This window comes from Dipodomys spectabilis, unplaced genomic scaffold (assembly GCF_019054845.1).
Source record: "Dipodomys spectabilis isolate Male_0828 unplaced genomic scaffold, ASM1905484v1 ptg000163l, whole genome shotgun sequence".
In the NCBI taxonomy this organism is placed as follows: domain Eukaryota; kingdom Metazoa; phylum Chordata; class Mammalia; order Rodentia; family Heteromyidae; genus Dipodomys; species Dipodomys spectabilis.
The window spans coordinates 6255417-6269768 of NW_024870840.1; the positions used below are offsets into that span (position 1 = coordinate 6255417).

Genomic DNA, 14352 nt, shown 5'->3' on the forward strand with positions numbered 1-14352 from the left:
ATAACCATAGTTTTCAAAAGAGATACTTAACTGAAATGGTGGCATATCATGTGATATGCTCAGTTTGACCATTATATATATGAATATATATATATATATATATATATATACACTCATTATGTCAAGCTTCAGGAATTACAAAGAATTATGAAGAAGATAAACATTATGGCAGATAAGACTACTAAACAAAATGCATGGTACTGAATATGCACACTTTATAGAGATGTTCCGAATTTCTACATTTTTAAAGGCCAGGAGGATAAAATGGGTATTTTTGAGAAATATTTGATAGAAAGTTAAACATTGTTACTATAATTACAATCAACACAAGCTTAACATCAACCAACAATGAAATCAAAGGCAATTACTTATTAGGCACAATTCATGTTTCATGATCCTCAACTAAACATAAAATGAGGAGAAAATGATTAATTAAATCATGATCCTTTAAATAGAATTTTCCTTTAGTGTAGAGGATAAGGAGACCATTTTCTGGGGTGTTAATTTTATTATAGGAACAGCATATTTTTTATTAGAATATATGCTGCAGAGCTTACCAGTCAGTTTATAAACTATACAGCCACAGCTCCCTTGAGATCATAGTGGAGCCCACATGAATGTCTGCTGATTCTCTTCCTCTTCTTCCAGTATTTCCGAGGAAGCCTCTGTCAGAGCCACCAGACCTACTGCTTGAATTACTCTGCTGCTGTGTTTTATCTTGAGAGCCTGAAGCAGAGAGATGACTTCAGCATTTATCTAAAAGTACAGTACAAGTTAATTGTCTTTCATGTTTTCTGGCACTCTTTGGTTGTAACAGAAACTAAGAATTATTAAACTGGATCCAAGGGAAGAAAAAATACATGATATAGAATATTAATTCTACCTTTCTCATAAATACATCTTTCTCTACACACTAAGTAATTTCAAATAGTACATATGAAAAAATTATATCTAATATCCTTCTTGAAATTTTGTCTTGGGCTTTAGAATGTTTTATTTCTGCATTGGTTTGCTTGTGATAGAAGCTAGTCATCCGTAGGGTTGGGGATTTACCTCAGTGGAAGAGCACTTGACTAGTAAGTGCAAGGCCGAGTTCAGTCCTCTCCATTGTAAAACAAAACAAAACAAAAACAAACAAAAGAAATCCATCAGTTGTAAGGAGAAAGTAGAATAAAAATAAAGACTTTGTTGGTGACTAGACGTTTGTACCTTGTAGGATTTTGTCCCAGTAAAGTCCTATTGCACAAAAATTAGGAACACTATTTACATTACATTCTGTACAAACAGCACCTTCTAGGTTAGCTCACAGAGCCCAATGTAATTGTTGCTCTTAGAACTGTGCAGTGTGGCAGCTCTGGGGCTCAGAAACATTAGAACAAAGGATTTCTGCTGAGGCATTCAGTATTTGCTAACAAACTGGGAACCAATTTCCCTTGTCTTCTCCAACTCCTTTGCCTCCTCTGACATTTTTTAGCCTGAACTGTATCTTTTCAGAACTATGCCTGAGTCTTTTTGTATGACCCAGGGAAAGTGGTCCAACCCATTCCAGAAAACCAGCTTTTCCCTACAGCTGCAAGAACTCCTGGCAGAACATCTTCTCAAAGGCTTGGAAGGAAAGGTTTCCTGGGCTCCCAATGACTCAGTTGTGAGTCCATAGGTTTTTGCCATGGCCTACATGTGACAGGAAGCCTAGGTTTGGCAGGGATGAGAAAAGAGAAGTGAAGAGGCTTAACCCAATCTTGGGTAACTTCCACCTTTCAATATTTTCTTTGCTTTCAAAAGCAAAAACTGAAACCTCGATTGATTAGCAAGCATATGGGACAATCATTCTGTAAATATTTTCTCTGAAAACTAAGGGATTAGATTCTTGGCCGAGACTCTAAGTTATACCTCTTACACTGTGGGAAAGATGACTTTGACAAAATCTAGCCACCATTTTCAAATTGTGATACAGAAGTGTCATTTATGTTAATATATGAAACAAGCACAGCATCTAAGGATATTAGAGAAAGGCAATAAGGGTGCAATGTTGTTATGGTAACACATAATGCATGTATAATATGGAGTGTTTTACCAGGCACTACCTTGATCATCTCTTAAAGATGATTTAATCAACTTACAAATGTGATTATGCTGTTCCCACATGTTCCTGAGGCTCAGAGAGGTTATGTGACATTTGTGATGTCATAGGTTGCAAAAATGGCAAAGAAAGCATATTAAGATCCTTAGATATTTAATGTGATCTAAACATGATGAATACATATATTGAAAATCACAGGGTACCCTTTAAATATGTTCTTGTGTATTAACTAAAATACTCGATTTAATTTTTTTTAATCCAGTGTTCTTTGTATTAGCACTCTTTCCCATTCCTCGGGTCATTATTGCCAAGGATCTGTTAACTTTATGTTAACATTTGAAATTATATTATCCAGAGGTATTCAGGAAAAGGGGTAAAGGATGAAATGTTGTTACAATAATAAATGATTTTAAAATGTATTATGTTGTCTGGTGCCAGTAGCTCACACCTGTAATCCTAGCTACTCAGGAATGTGAGATCTGAAGATCACAGTTTGAAGCCAGCCTGGGCAGAAAAAGTCTGTGAGACTTTTATCTCAATCATAGAAAAAGATGGAAGTGGAGCTGTGGCTCAAGTAGTAGAGTGCTAGCCTTGGGCAAAAGCAGCTCAGGGACAGCACCCAGGCCCTAAGTTCAAGCCCCAGGACCAGCAAAAAAAGAAAAAAAAAGTGTATAATGCATTACTAGACATGAGGCAAAACTAAGGGGCCAGGAGAGACTTTTGAGGAGTTGAAAAGAAATCCACCTTCCACCACCGCAAATTAAAGAACAAAAATATCCATATACAAACTAATGAGGACTGATTTTTAACCCCTGCTATGGACCAAGCACTATGCTTGCTTTATGCCAGACATTACTGATATCTTTGGCTATACAATAACTCTGTGGAATTATTCCAAGAACTTGGAAAATTTAGGCAACTTGCTGTTAAATAGAAGAGTAGGAAGGATTCTAATTCAGGCTTATCTGAAGCTGATATTCATTCTCTTGCTTTGCTGCGCTGTGCTATAAATACTTTTCTTAGAAATTTACATCTCTCAGGTTATAGGCTGGCTCAAACTGGATTATCAATGGACTAGAAAGAATTTACTCACCTACCATGTGGGATTTTGGGTTTGTTTTTTTGGTTGTTTTTTTTTTTTTTTGGTCAGTTGTGGGGCTTGAATTGAAGGCCTGGGCACTGTCCCTTTTTATGCTCAAGGCTAGTGCTCTGCTACTTGAGTCACAGCACCACTTCCGGTTTTTGAGTGGTTAATTGGAGAGAAGAGTCTCACGGGGATTTTTCTGCTCAGGCTGGCTTCGAACGGTGATCCTCAGATCTCAGCTTCCTGAGTAGCTAGGATTATAGGTGTGAGCCCCTGGTTCCTGGCTGGGATTGGGTTTTTTGGATGTACAAACATTATCTAGGTGTGCATTGATGGGAATAGGTTTTTCCTGCTATTCTATAATCAATTAGAATGATGCAGAGGGAGAGAATGATGCAGAGGGAGAGGCTGGAACCGATACAAGGTCTTTGTATAGCTCAGGACTCTAGAGCCCTAAGATTCAATGTTTGAGATGGGTCATAGATGAGGTAGCTCAAACTTCTCAACAACCCAGTGAAATAGTTATTCTTACTATCTACCTGTGGCAGGTGAAATTTGAAGCAATTACTCTTCCAAATTTTCTCTGCCAGCATAGCTCAAGTGGTAAGAACACCTGCCTAGCAAGAATGAGGTCTGGAGTTTATCCCCCGTACTACCCAAGATTTACCCAAGGTTCCAGGTATATTCACTGCCCAGCTCAATGCTGCATCTCACCAAGATATTTTTGCTAGGAAAATATTTTTAATTGTGTCCCTCCTCTTGCTGTTTCATTAAACAACATGGATTGTTTTATAAAACATGTTGATCTAGACTCATCAGTGAAAGGTTCTTTTATGTCCAATCTTTCTTGATAGATGTATTGATCTTCCTAATGCACCCAAAAATAAGGCCAAAAAAGGAGATTAAAGAAAAACAGCTTTACCTTCATAATTGTCGGTGGGTTTTTCTTTCCCTTCTGAGGTTTACCAGAACACTAAAAGTCTCTGATATCCCTAGCTTGAATCTTTGTCTCCATTATGCTTTGTTGGGTTGGTATTTGGACTACACCCATACTTACATTTACCCTGACTACCAGTGAGTGCTGGAAGTTAGAGCTATTCCTGTTAGCACAGTAATTTGGAGAACTGGCCCAAGTTGGGTGTTTTGAAGGGATCCCTAGTTGCTATTGGGAAGTCAGTTACTGGAACTCTCCAGCTACCTAGGAGAACCAGGAAGTATCACTGGAATGCTGTTGAGTCAGCCTGGAAATCAGCCAATGAAGCCACAGCTCTCCTCTCCTCCTCCCCTTCTTTCTACCTATTACCACTCTACTCACAGCCATGTGGAGCTACACAAGAACTTGGATATCATCAAGTGCTCTTGCTACTTCACAGAAGAGAAACCCAAGGTCCAGAGAAAGGAAGACGGTCCTTATAAGCCTGACTCCTGAAGCTCTGTGACCATGTCCCATGTTCTTTTTCATGACTCAATGTTGGTATGTAGGGTATAGGGAAGAGCATACTTGGAAAGATTCTTGTGTGAAGAAAAGAAGAAATACTTTGATAAAGCTACTAGTGTGGCTAGCACCATTATGCAAGGCATACTTGAGCAATGAAAAACAAGTGAAAACTTTGCACTAGTATATAAGGCTTACTAAAGGCTATGTAATATGGAATTTTCAAAAGCTAGTCTATTGCTTACAAATTGCTTCAGCAAGCTCAGAGTTGAATGCTATCAAGTCTCTAAAAACTTCTTATCTCCAGGTTTGCTCACATCTCCACAGGGGAGATGATATTCTGACACGTCTGCTTTTCCCCCTCCTCAGTGGTGTGAGCAAAATGAACAGTGCAAGCGACTTCACCTGCCTGAACTCCTGGTGGCCCCTTTGCACAGGCTGACTCGATATCCCTTATTGCTAAAGAACATCTGGAAAAGAAGTACAGACTCCACTGAGAAAATCATGATCTACTCCATCAAGGAAAAGGTGGAAAAGTCTATTCGTAAGTCCCCAAGAAATGTGATCTTAATTACAAAGCTGGGGAGTTCTGTGGCTCCTGGGAACATCTGGGCTTCCATCCTAGAAGGTAATTACACTGACCTGGGGTCATGATTCAGGGAAATGAGATCCAAGTGTGAGTACATTATAAATTAAACACACAAAACAATGGGTTCCAGTCATATCCTGACAAATTTAAGAGAACAGTTAACATCAAATTTGCATGGGACATAGCTCTGCTGTGAAAGGTTTCAGAAGTGAGTTCAGGCAGGAAAAGTCTTATTTCCCAGTTGATTGAAAGCACTGTTTTTAACATCCATTCTGAATTCCCACAAAGCAAATGAGAGTAAACATCCTGAGAAACCTATCTGCTGCAGAAATTGCCATTCATTCTGTTTTTAAATCACTGGAATCCAGGGCCAATATTAAAATAATGCCAGATGCAATCTTTAGAACTGAAATTTAGGATGAGATCTGAGCAAATCCTTTGAGATTATTTTTGTAGCTATATATATTTGAAATTCAAATAAGGAATCTAGGATATATGCCATAAAGCAAAATATGTTATTAAAAAGTGCTGGAAAATTAATGTGAAGCTTCAAAAGGCAAACAGTCTTACCAAAAAAAAACTAACATTTTTTGTTTTTGATTTTTTTTTGTGCTGATACTAGGGATTGAACTCAAGGCTCAGGTGCTGTCCCTGAGCTATTTTTTTTTTCTCAAGGCTATCACTCTACCACCTCAGCCACAGCTCCATTTCCAGCCTTTTTTGGTGCTTAACTGGAAATAAAAGTCCAAAAAGCTGGGCACTGGTGGCTCATGCCTATAATCCTAGTTACTGAGGAGGCTGAGATCTGAGGATCATGGTTCAAAGCCAGACCAGGCAGGAAAATCTGTGAGACTCTTATCTCCAACAAACCACTCAGAAAACTGGGAGTGGTGCTGTGGCTCAAGTGGTAGAGTGCTTGCCTTGAGCTGAAGAGCTGAGGGACCGCACATAGGCCCAGAATTCAAGCCCCATGACCAACAAAAACAACAAAAAGTCTCAGACCTTCCGGCCTGTGCTGGCTTCAAACTATGATCTTCAGATTGCAGCCTCCTGAATAGCTGAGATTACAGACATAAGCCTGGTACACAACTAAAAAAGAAATAATCATTCTTTTTTTTTTTTGCCAGTTCCAAGAATTGAACTGGTCTGGGTGCTGTCCCTGAGCTTGTTTTCCTCAAGGCCAGCACTCCACCACTGGAACCACAGCTCCACTTCCAGCTTTTTCTGTGATTTAATTGGAGATAAGAGTCTCATAGACTTTCCTGGCCCAGGGGACTTTGAACCATGATACTCAGATCTCAGCCTCCTGAGTAGATAGAACTAGTGCCTGGCTGAAATAATCATTCTTATCATGAACAGAATGTAGGCTTTTAAAATCAAAAGCCATGCTTGTCCTTATTAGTCCTGTTTTTTCTTCCTTTGCTTAACAGCTTGTGTGGTATGGGGTATAAAAAAAAATTTATGCCAGGCGCCAGTGGCTCACGCCTGTAAGATCATGGTTCAAAGCCAGCCCAGACAGGAAAGATCATGAGACTCTTATCTCCAATTAACCACCAGAAAACTGGAAGTGGCTGTGGCTCAGGTGGTAGAGTGCTCGCCTTGAGCTGAAATGCTGAGACAGCTCCCAGAACCAGAGTTCAAGCCCCACGACCGTCAAAAAAAAAAAAAAAGATTTACAAAAGCTTTGTATTACTTTTCTCTGCAAGAGGTTGCTTTAAAATTCATGAGTTTTCTAAGATATTTAAACAGCAAATAAGTTAAAGGAAACTGCAGGGAAAGGCAGAATGTCTAAATGATATTGTATGTGCTGGTTAAAATTTATACTGTAATGTTATGTGCATTTAAAAACATATCACATACATCTTGTCTTTCAGGGGATCTTGAAGGAAAAGTGAAGTGGCTTGACAATTTCCAAAAATTTAGACATCTACAGGAAATTATAGTGTGGCCTCCTCTCTGGGATAGAGATAAAAGATTTTTCATTCCAGAGGTACAAAAAGGATCAGTTATGTCCCTTTCTGGAAGGCTAACATTTAAGTGGACTGTCTTAGTCCCCAGCTATCCACTTGAGGAACAACTCTAGTTTTATGAGCAAGGGGTAGTTTTGCCTTTGTCTATATGGCATTATTTCTATGTGGAGAGAGAGAATGACATCACTGTACTATTCTGGAGACAGTCTCTCTGAGAGGTTTTCCTACTCTTTTTCATACCCAGTGTTCATCCAGGGGCATTCCTAAATGTCCCCACTTTCTAGATGAGTTAATACCCTCAGGTCCTTGAATGTGCTCTTTTTATCAGTAATATCTCTCTTATTTTCTCCTTTGTTTTGCAAGTGTTTGAAACACATTTTTAAAGAACACATGGCAGAAAACATCTTGTCACCAACCAACAGACACCTTCTCTATGAAGGAAAATTAACTCTTGCAGGTAAATAAATGATTCTCATAAAATCCCAACATCTTTGCTCATTTATAACTTGTTCAACTGCTATTAGTTGAAGGGCCAGGAAATCATCAGGATGAAGGAAGCTGTGAATAAGAGCTCCAGCTTGACCAAAGACTTCACAGTGGAACTAGCTATGTTTTATCTGAAAAGTAAGATTGCTGTATGTAGCTCATAAAATCATTGTTAAAACAAAACAGCTTACATAAAGTCTGGTATACAGTAAACTCTGGGTCAAACCTAGCAATCATCACCATTATCATCATTTTACTCCTGTAGAGAGATAAACAATCAAATTTCCAAGTGTTTACTGAGAACTCATTACATAGCACACATGTTTCAGGTGCCACTGAAACACAAAATACTCTGTATACTCCATTCTCTCTGGTTGGGAGGCTCTATCCTAATTGTAAACCTAAAGTTTAAGTTCAGATTAGTCTTTAGGCTGAAATGCCAGCACAGTCTTTATGCAACACAAGGGTCTGGGGTGAACTTTGAGAAATAGGAAAGATGAGGTTGATGAAAGACAAGGCAGATAATGAAGACAGTAGAAGGGGCTAGGAGATTGAAGCCACCTGGGAGAATAGGCTCCAGGTAGAGTGAACAGGAGGGAAAACTCCTGCAGTTAACTGCCTGTTCTGCCTGTCACAGAGGTCTTCCCTCTTCCACCTCCTCTTTTTGTTGTAAGGAATAAATGGCCCAATAGAGAGCACCTAAAAGAAGAATGGATATAATAGTATAATCTGAATGTGGCCTGGCCAGAATACATTTTGTAATCATCCCATTCATTCATTCCTACACAAAATCTTGTTGTTAACAACTGTGTATAAGGCCCAAAGGAGATGCCTGCTGTTGATAGCAGAGATCCTGTGAGAAGAATACACAGGAGTCAAATTGCTTACTCTTAACGTTTATTGACTATCTGCTGTATTTCAGAGACAGCACAGGCAACTGTGAAGCAAGAAAGGCAGATAGGTCAGTGTTTTAGATCAAAGGGAATCTAATGAGATATACAGAAAAGTTATGTTTACCTCTGTGTGTTTTATGTATGGAATCTGAGCTTATGGGGCATTTTATATCATGCTCAAAATCATCATGCAGGTAAACAGCAGAGTCTTGGCTCAAGCCAGACCATACTGACCTGAGAGCCTTCTAGAAGCACCAAAACAAACAGCAGGACTCAGCCAGGAAAAGTGGGCAAAAAAATAAAATCACTAAACTCCTTTATTTCTATTTTTATTTTATTGGTGATGCACGTCAAACTCAAGATTTGCCTTTCCTCTACCACTGTGCTACTCATCTAGCACCAGTCACTGAGTTCATGAAAGGGATGTAAGGCCTAAAAACATGTTTACTTAAGAATTACTAAGAAGCAATGTGAAAAAAATGGCAGAGAGGAAATGAAACCAGAATGACTAGGCAGGAAGTCTAGGATGAAGCAGGGGAGGTAAGAATAATCTGTGCCTGTGGTACTCAGCCATTTTTAACCTTGTAGATAGCCAAACCTCCCACTTCCTTTTACTTATTTTTTGCCATACAGCTTGTAGGAATAAAATCACAAAGGAATAACTTCTAGAATAATATAAATAAATACAAATAGGGCAGACTACAAAAATGATTGGATTTTCCTACATTTGCTTTTTAAGTAATTGTCACAACCTCTTCAGAGCAAACTATCTTTTCCTCTGAAATCACTGAAATGTATACATTTCCTTTTCTACTTACTAAATAGTAAACTACAGTAACATTGATTTCTCTCCTATTGCTCCCCTCTTTAAGAAAATTAGAAAAGTAGGTGGGCGCTGGTGGCTCACACTTGTAATCCTAGCTACTCAGGAGGCTGAGACCTAGCCAGGCAGGAAAGTCTGTGAGACTCTTATCTCCAATTAACCACCAGAATACCAGAAGTGGCACTGTGGCTCAAGTGGTAGAGTGCTTGCTTTGAGCTGAAGAGCTCAGGGACAGCCCCCAGGCCCAGAGTTCAAGCCCCACAACTGACAATAACAACAAAAGAAAGAAAGAAAAAGAGAAGTAGGAAAGTCTATTTGCCTTAAATAACTATTAAAAGTGACACAAGAAAATTTGTAAACACAATGCTTCATGCAAAACATCTAAACATTTATGGAAACAATATGAAACATAAGAAATAACTATTTTAATGGCTTTTAGTCAATTAGCACTGCCCAAAATGTCATCAGATGAGTATTCCAAACAGACACTCTCATAGACAGAAGACTGGATATCTCTAATTAAGGTGCTGGCCATTTGGTCCTGGTAGTTCTTACTGAGGTCTGTCACCCTGGCTTGCAGGTGACTTTCTAGTGTCCTAAAAAGGAAGAAAAAGGGATCACTGACAACTCCTCTCAAGAAGACACTAATCCTATTATATCAACAACTTCCCTACTTACAATATACTTATTTGAACTATAATTATTTGCCACAATTTCTTCTTTCATCCAAATACAGGCACATGTGGGTTAGAAGTTAAACATAGGAACAGGGGAGGACATAGTTCAGTGCATAAAAACGACAACATGACTTTTTTAAATATGCATTGTTTTCAAAGGTCATCAACAGGGATGAGTGAAGGGGCCAAAATTCTGCAGGTTTAATTCACTGATGGATTTGCCTTTGGCTTAGTTGAAACCATTACAAATACTACTCAAGTTACCTTCAATCCACCCAGGAATATAGCACAAATACATTATCTTTTAAATTGAAAGATGGGCCTGTGATCAAGTTTGTGCTTTGGGAAAAAATCAACTCTACATCTACAACAGGCAGCCCTTCTGACCCATCTTCCTGAAACTCCCTGAGCCACAAAACCATTCTGTTTTGTAAGGGATTCTTTGCTTATTTTTTTAAAGACTACTTATCATTTCCAGTCTACATTTTTATTTTGTCTATCTTTCCTCAGAAAGTACAAGATTCCTAGATGTTTATCTGTTTCTCTTTGATGATTTCCTCCTGCTTACAAAAACTAAGCGTAACAAAAAGGTAAAATGCTATTTCTAATGTTTCTAAATGAGTTTAAGCATATTTTTTCCTGTCAAAACTCTAGTGTTCTTCTATACCCAATTGAATCTCACAATCACACACTCTAAAAAAAGAGAATAAACAAATCATATTTCTCAAGTATGCCAAAGTAATTGTATGATTTTAGGTCAAGGTGTTCTTTAAAGCTAACTGCCTGACATATGTAGGCACTGGAACTCATGCTGGCCACAACAAGGGGAGCTGCCAGGGTCCAGTGAGGCTCCAGCCTGTGTGTACTGTGTAAAAAAGTGGGATCCATCACTCACTCTGGTTTGAAAACTCTCACCTTTCCTTAGAAATGATGACCTGGGGGCTGGAGGAGAGACAGAGCTTTGATCTTTCAGTGTTACTTGTACAAGAACTTCAGAAGCTGAACAAGCATGTAGCTGGCATCACAGATAAAATGAGTTAACTAGGGGCTACAATCACAAATCTCTGAAGAGAATAGGAACTCTTCATTACCATTATTACTGTTGTGGGTTGTCTTTTTTTTTTTTTTTTTTTTCCAGTACTAGAGATTGAACTCAAAGCCTAACACTTGCTAAGCAAGTGCTCTACCAGTTAAACCAGGCCTTAAGGTCTTCTTGCTTTTAGGTTTTTTTTAAAGGGAGTCTCACATTTTTGAATCTCAAATTTTTGTCTGCATCCAGCCTCAGATCACTATTCTCCTACTATCACAGGTATATACCACCATTTCCCACTGTTGACAGAAATGTGGGTCTCATTAACTTTTGGCCTTGGCTGTTTTCAAACTCTGATCCTACCAATCTGATTTCTCAGTAGCTGGTATTATAAGCAGTAACCACCATGTCTGGCCTATTATAGTTGGTAGTAATAATGGTGAACCATGCCTCGTGCCTACTGTCTTCATTTTTATTACCCCTGAAGCTGTTGGGTGTGCTGGTCCACAAAAAGCTTTCTGTCAAATTTCCAATTTCACAGTCTGCTCCCTGAATGGTGGATGAAAGTAGTATCAAGAAGGGCAACTCCTCTAAGGTTCACAGATACCTAGCTCAGAGGTAGAACTACAATGTATATTAAAAGCATCAGATATCTGGTATTGTTTCTTCTACTCATTCCTTCACCAAAGGTCTAGTCTTACACAGATAATATCGTAAGTCTAGGTATTTCATGTCTTTTAATAAACTATGCCTCTAGAGAACTTGTTGCTTAGTTGAGCTAAATAATTTAAGAACCTTTGAGCAATAAAATAGATCCTCATTAATCAAACTATACATAGCTAGGTGATTGAGAAGGAAGTAGGTGTTGGAAAATACTGGAAAGTCATTATTTCAGAATTTTTATAACCTCCTATTTTAAGATATTTAGACTAACATGCCTCTAGAAGCCAACTTCAGAAAGTTTTTATTCCTTCAGAAACCTTGATGCCTGTATAGACTATTTTCATTTTAGAGTTGCACAAATCATAGCACAGGATTTATCATCTTGTAAGGTAACTTCTGGCTTCATGTTTCATAATTTGACTTCAAAATAAGGAATATTATGTGTTTACATTTCCTTTTGCTGCTGTGTTCAATGCACAGCACACAAATGCCATTACAGATTCTAGAACATAGAATCTACTTGCAGTTTTACATTAGAACCCACACATGGAGTTGACCAATATGAAGCTCCCTTTATCATTCTCCTTTTTTTTTTTTTTTTGTTGGTTGTGGGGCCTGAACTCTGGGGCCAGGGCACTGTCCTCAACTCTTCAGCTCAAAGCTAGCCCTCTACCACTTGAGCCACAGCACCACTTCCGGCTTTTTCTGCCTATGTAGTGCTGAGGAATAGAACACAGGGCCTCATGCATGCAAGGCAAGCACTCTATCACTGAGCCACCATCCCAGCCCTCATTCTCTAAATTTAACACTAGGTATTAAAATATTGAAAATGAAAATCTTCCCAGTGATATGATTAAAATAGTTACCATAGTTGGACACTGGTGGCTCATGTCTGTTGTCTTAGCTACAAGGATGGCTAAAACCATGAGGATAGTGTCCTGAGGTCAACCAGAGTATATACATGGGATATTTTCTCATCCTATAACTAAGTACAGTGACACACACATGCCATGCTAGTTATGTGGGAGACTGAGATTGGAAGATCCCAATTACAGACCAGTTCAGACAAAAAAGTCTGTGAGACTTCATCTCAACAGGAAGAATTTGTGTATCACTGTTGTCCCAGATAAGACAAGAAGCTTAAAATAGGTGGTTCAAGTGTTGTCCCAGACAGCCAAAAAGAAAAAAGGGTTGGACGTATAGCTCAGTAGTAGAGTATCTGCCCAATAAACCCAAGGACTTGAATTCAAACCCCAGCACAACCAAAAAAGGATAATTTAACCCAATTATAGATGCCAATCATCATGTATTTAGGTAATTAAACATGGAGATCAGAAGCACCTTACTTTAAATCACCATGCTTTGAGAACAATTATTTTTGAGATCTAGAAAGCACAGTAAGCCTGATGTCAGCAGGCTTACTTCTAAGAATGTTTGCTTAAGAATGAATCAATATTTGCTTCTTATACCTTATACTGTTTCCTCTTTAATTTCAGAAACTTGGGGGCACAGACTTTGGTTTGATATGCCCTTCACTTACTCCAGAGCTGCAAACTGTTATAAAAGAGGGTGGTTCATGCATGGTACTCGATCAGCCCATTCCACTAGATAGACTAGTAATCAAGGGCATTGATCCACTTCATGTATCAGGTATGTGCCTCTCCCATCATTCAGCTCCTCTGTTTGTCATCACAGTTTTATGTTGGCATTTTTGGTAACAGGACATGAACCATAAGTCTTCATAAAAGACAAGACTGTATTCCTATGTGGTGTACAGAAGTCATTAAGAGTCTAGCTTCCTGAATTGAGGAAGACTCTTCACTCCCAGCAGGAAAGATGAAGCAGCCTAGATAACGGGCCAGTTTAGTTCCAGTAAGAGCTATACTTTTGGTAAAATCTGCTATTACTGAATTACTGAATTACTTTGAGTTTTTCTCCTCAGCTCCTTCTCTAAATGCAATGCACACATAGCTTTCCAAAACACTATACTTTTATCACTTCTAATTTGTAATTTACATGTGTGTTTTTTTTTAAAGTGTCTTTATTGTTCCTCTGATCTGAATTTTGACAGTTCAAATATAAAGTATGAGGCAGAGGAGCTATAGAGTGAACAAGAGTAAAAGGGGACAAAGAAAGACTGGGTATGAGAGACACAAACACATCCTTTTAAACTATGCACTTCTAGTTCCTAGTTCCTCATTTGCAAGTGGGAACTAGTGGACTTATGGAAATTCATAGCATAGGGCCAGTACACAGAAAAATGTATAAAAACAATGTTATTATAGTAGAAAATCAGGGGTGAGGGGGAAGAGCTTTTCCCAGCCATTCTTATTGTATTATGACTATTCTCTTCCTTGCTGTACTTTGCAGGCCCAGCCATAACAAGGCCTTATACCTATATTATAATCCTAATGATGCATTCTGACTGGAATTTCAGTTTTAAATTTTTGAGGATAATACATTCCAAATAGTAACCAAGAACAACAACAGGATCTCTGAAGCCTCGTTTACTGTAGGAAATGTATAAGGAGGGAAAAAATCAGGGAGTAAAAGAAACATAGTAAAATAATTTTTCCAGAAAGTCATTTAAGTAGGTTTCATCCTAGACAAACAAGACAGGAT

At 38.5% G+C, this 14352-nt stretch overlaps 1 protein-coding gene across 4 annotated transcripts in view; it reads left to right on the plus strand.

Moving 5' to 3' along the window:
- Plekhg7 (pleckstrin homology and RhoGEF domain containing G7) overlaps positions 1–14352 on the plus strand; it is a 49820-nt gene that overhangs the window by 32145 nt on the left and 3323 nt on the right. For all 4 annotated transcript variants that reach the window (XM_042693031.1, XM_042693032.1, XM_042693033.1 and 1 more), the window contains 6 exons: positions 649–762; positions 4969–5143; positions 7063–7178; positions 7522–7615; positions 10548–10627; positions 13227–13380. In XM_042693031.1, the coding sequence (XP_042548965.1) occupies positions 649–762; positions 4969–5143; positions 7063–7178; positions 7522–7615; positions 10548–10627; positions 13227–13380 (733 nt within the window). The remainder of the gene's footprint in view (positions 1–648; positions 763–4968; positions 5144–7062; positions 7179–7521; positions 7616–10547; positions 10628–13226; positions 13381–14352) is intronic.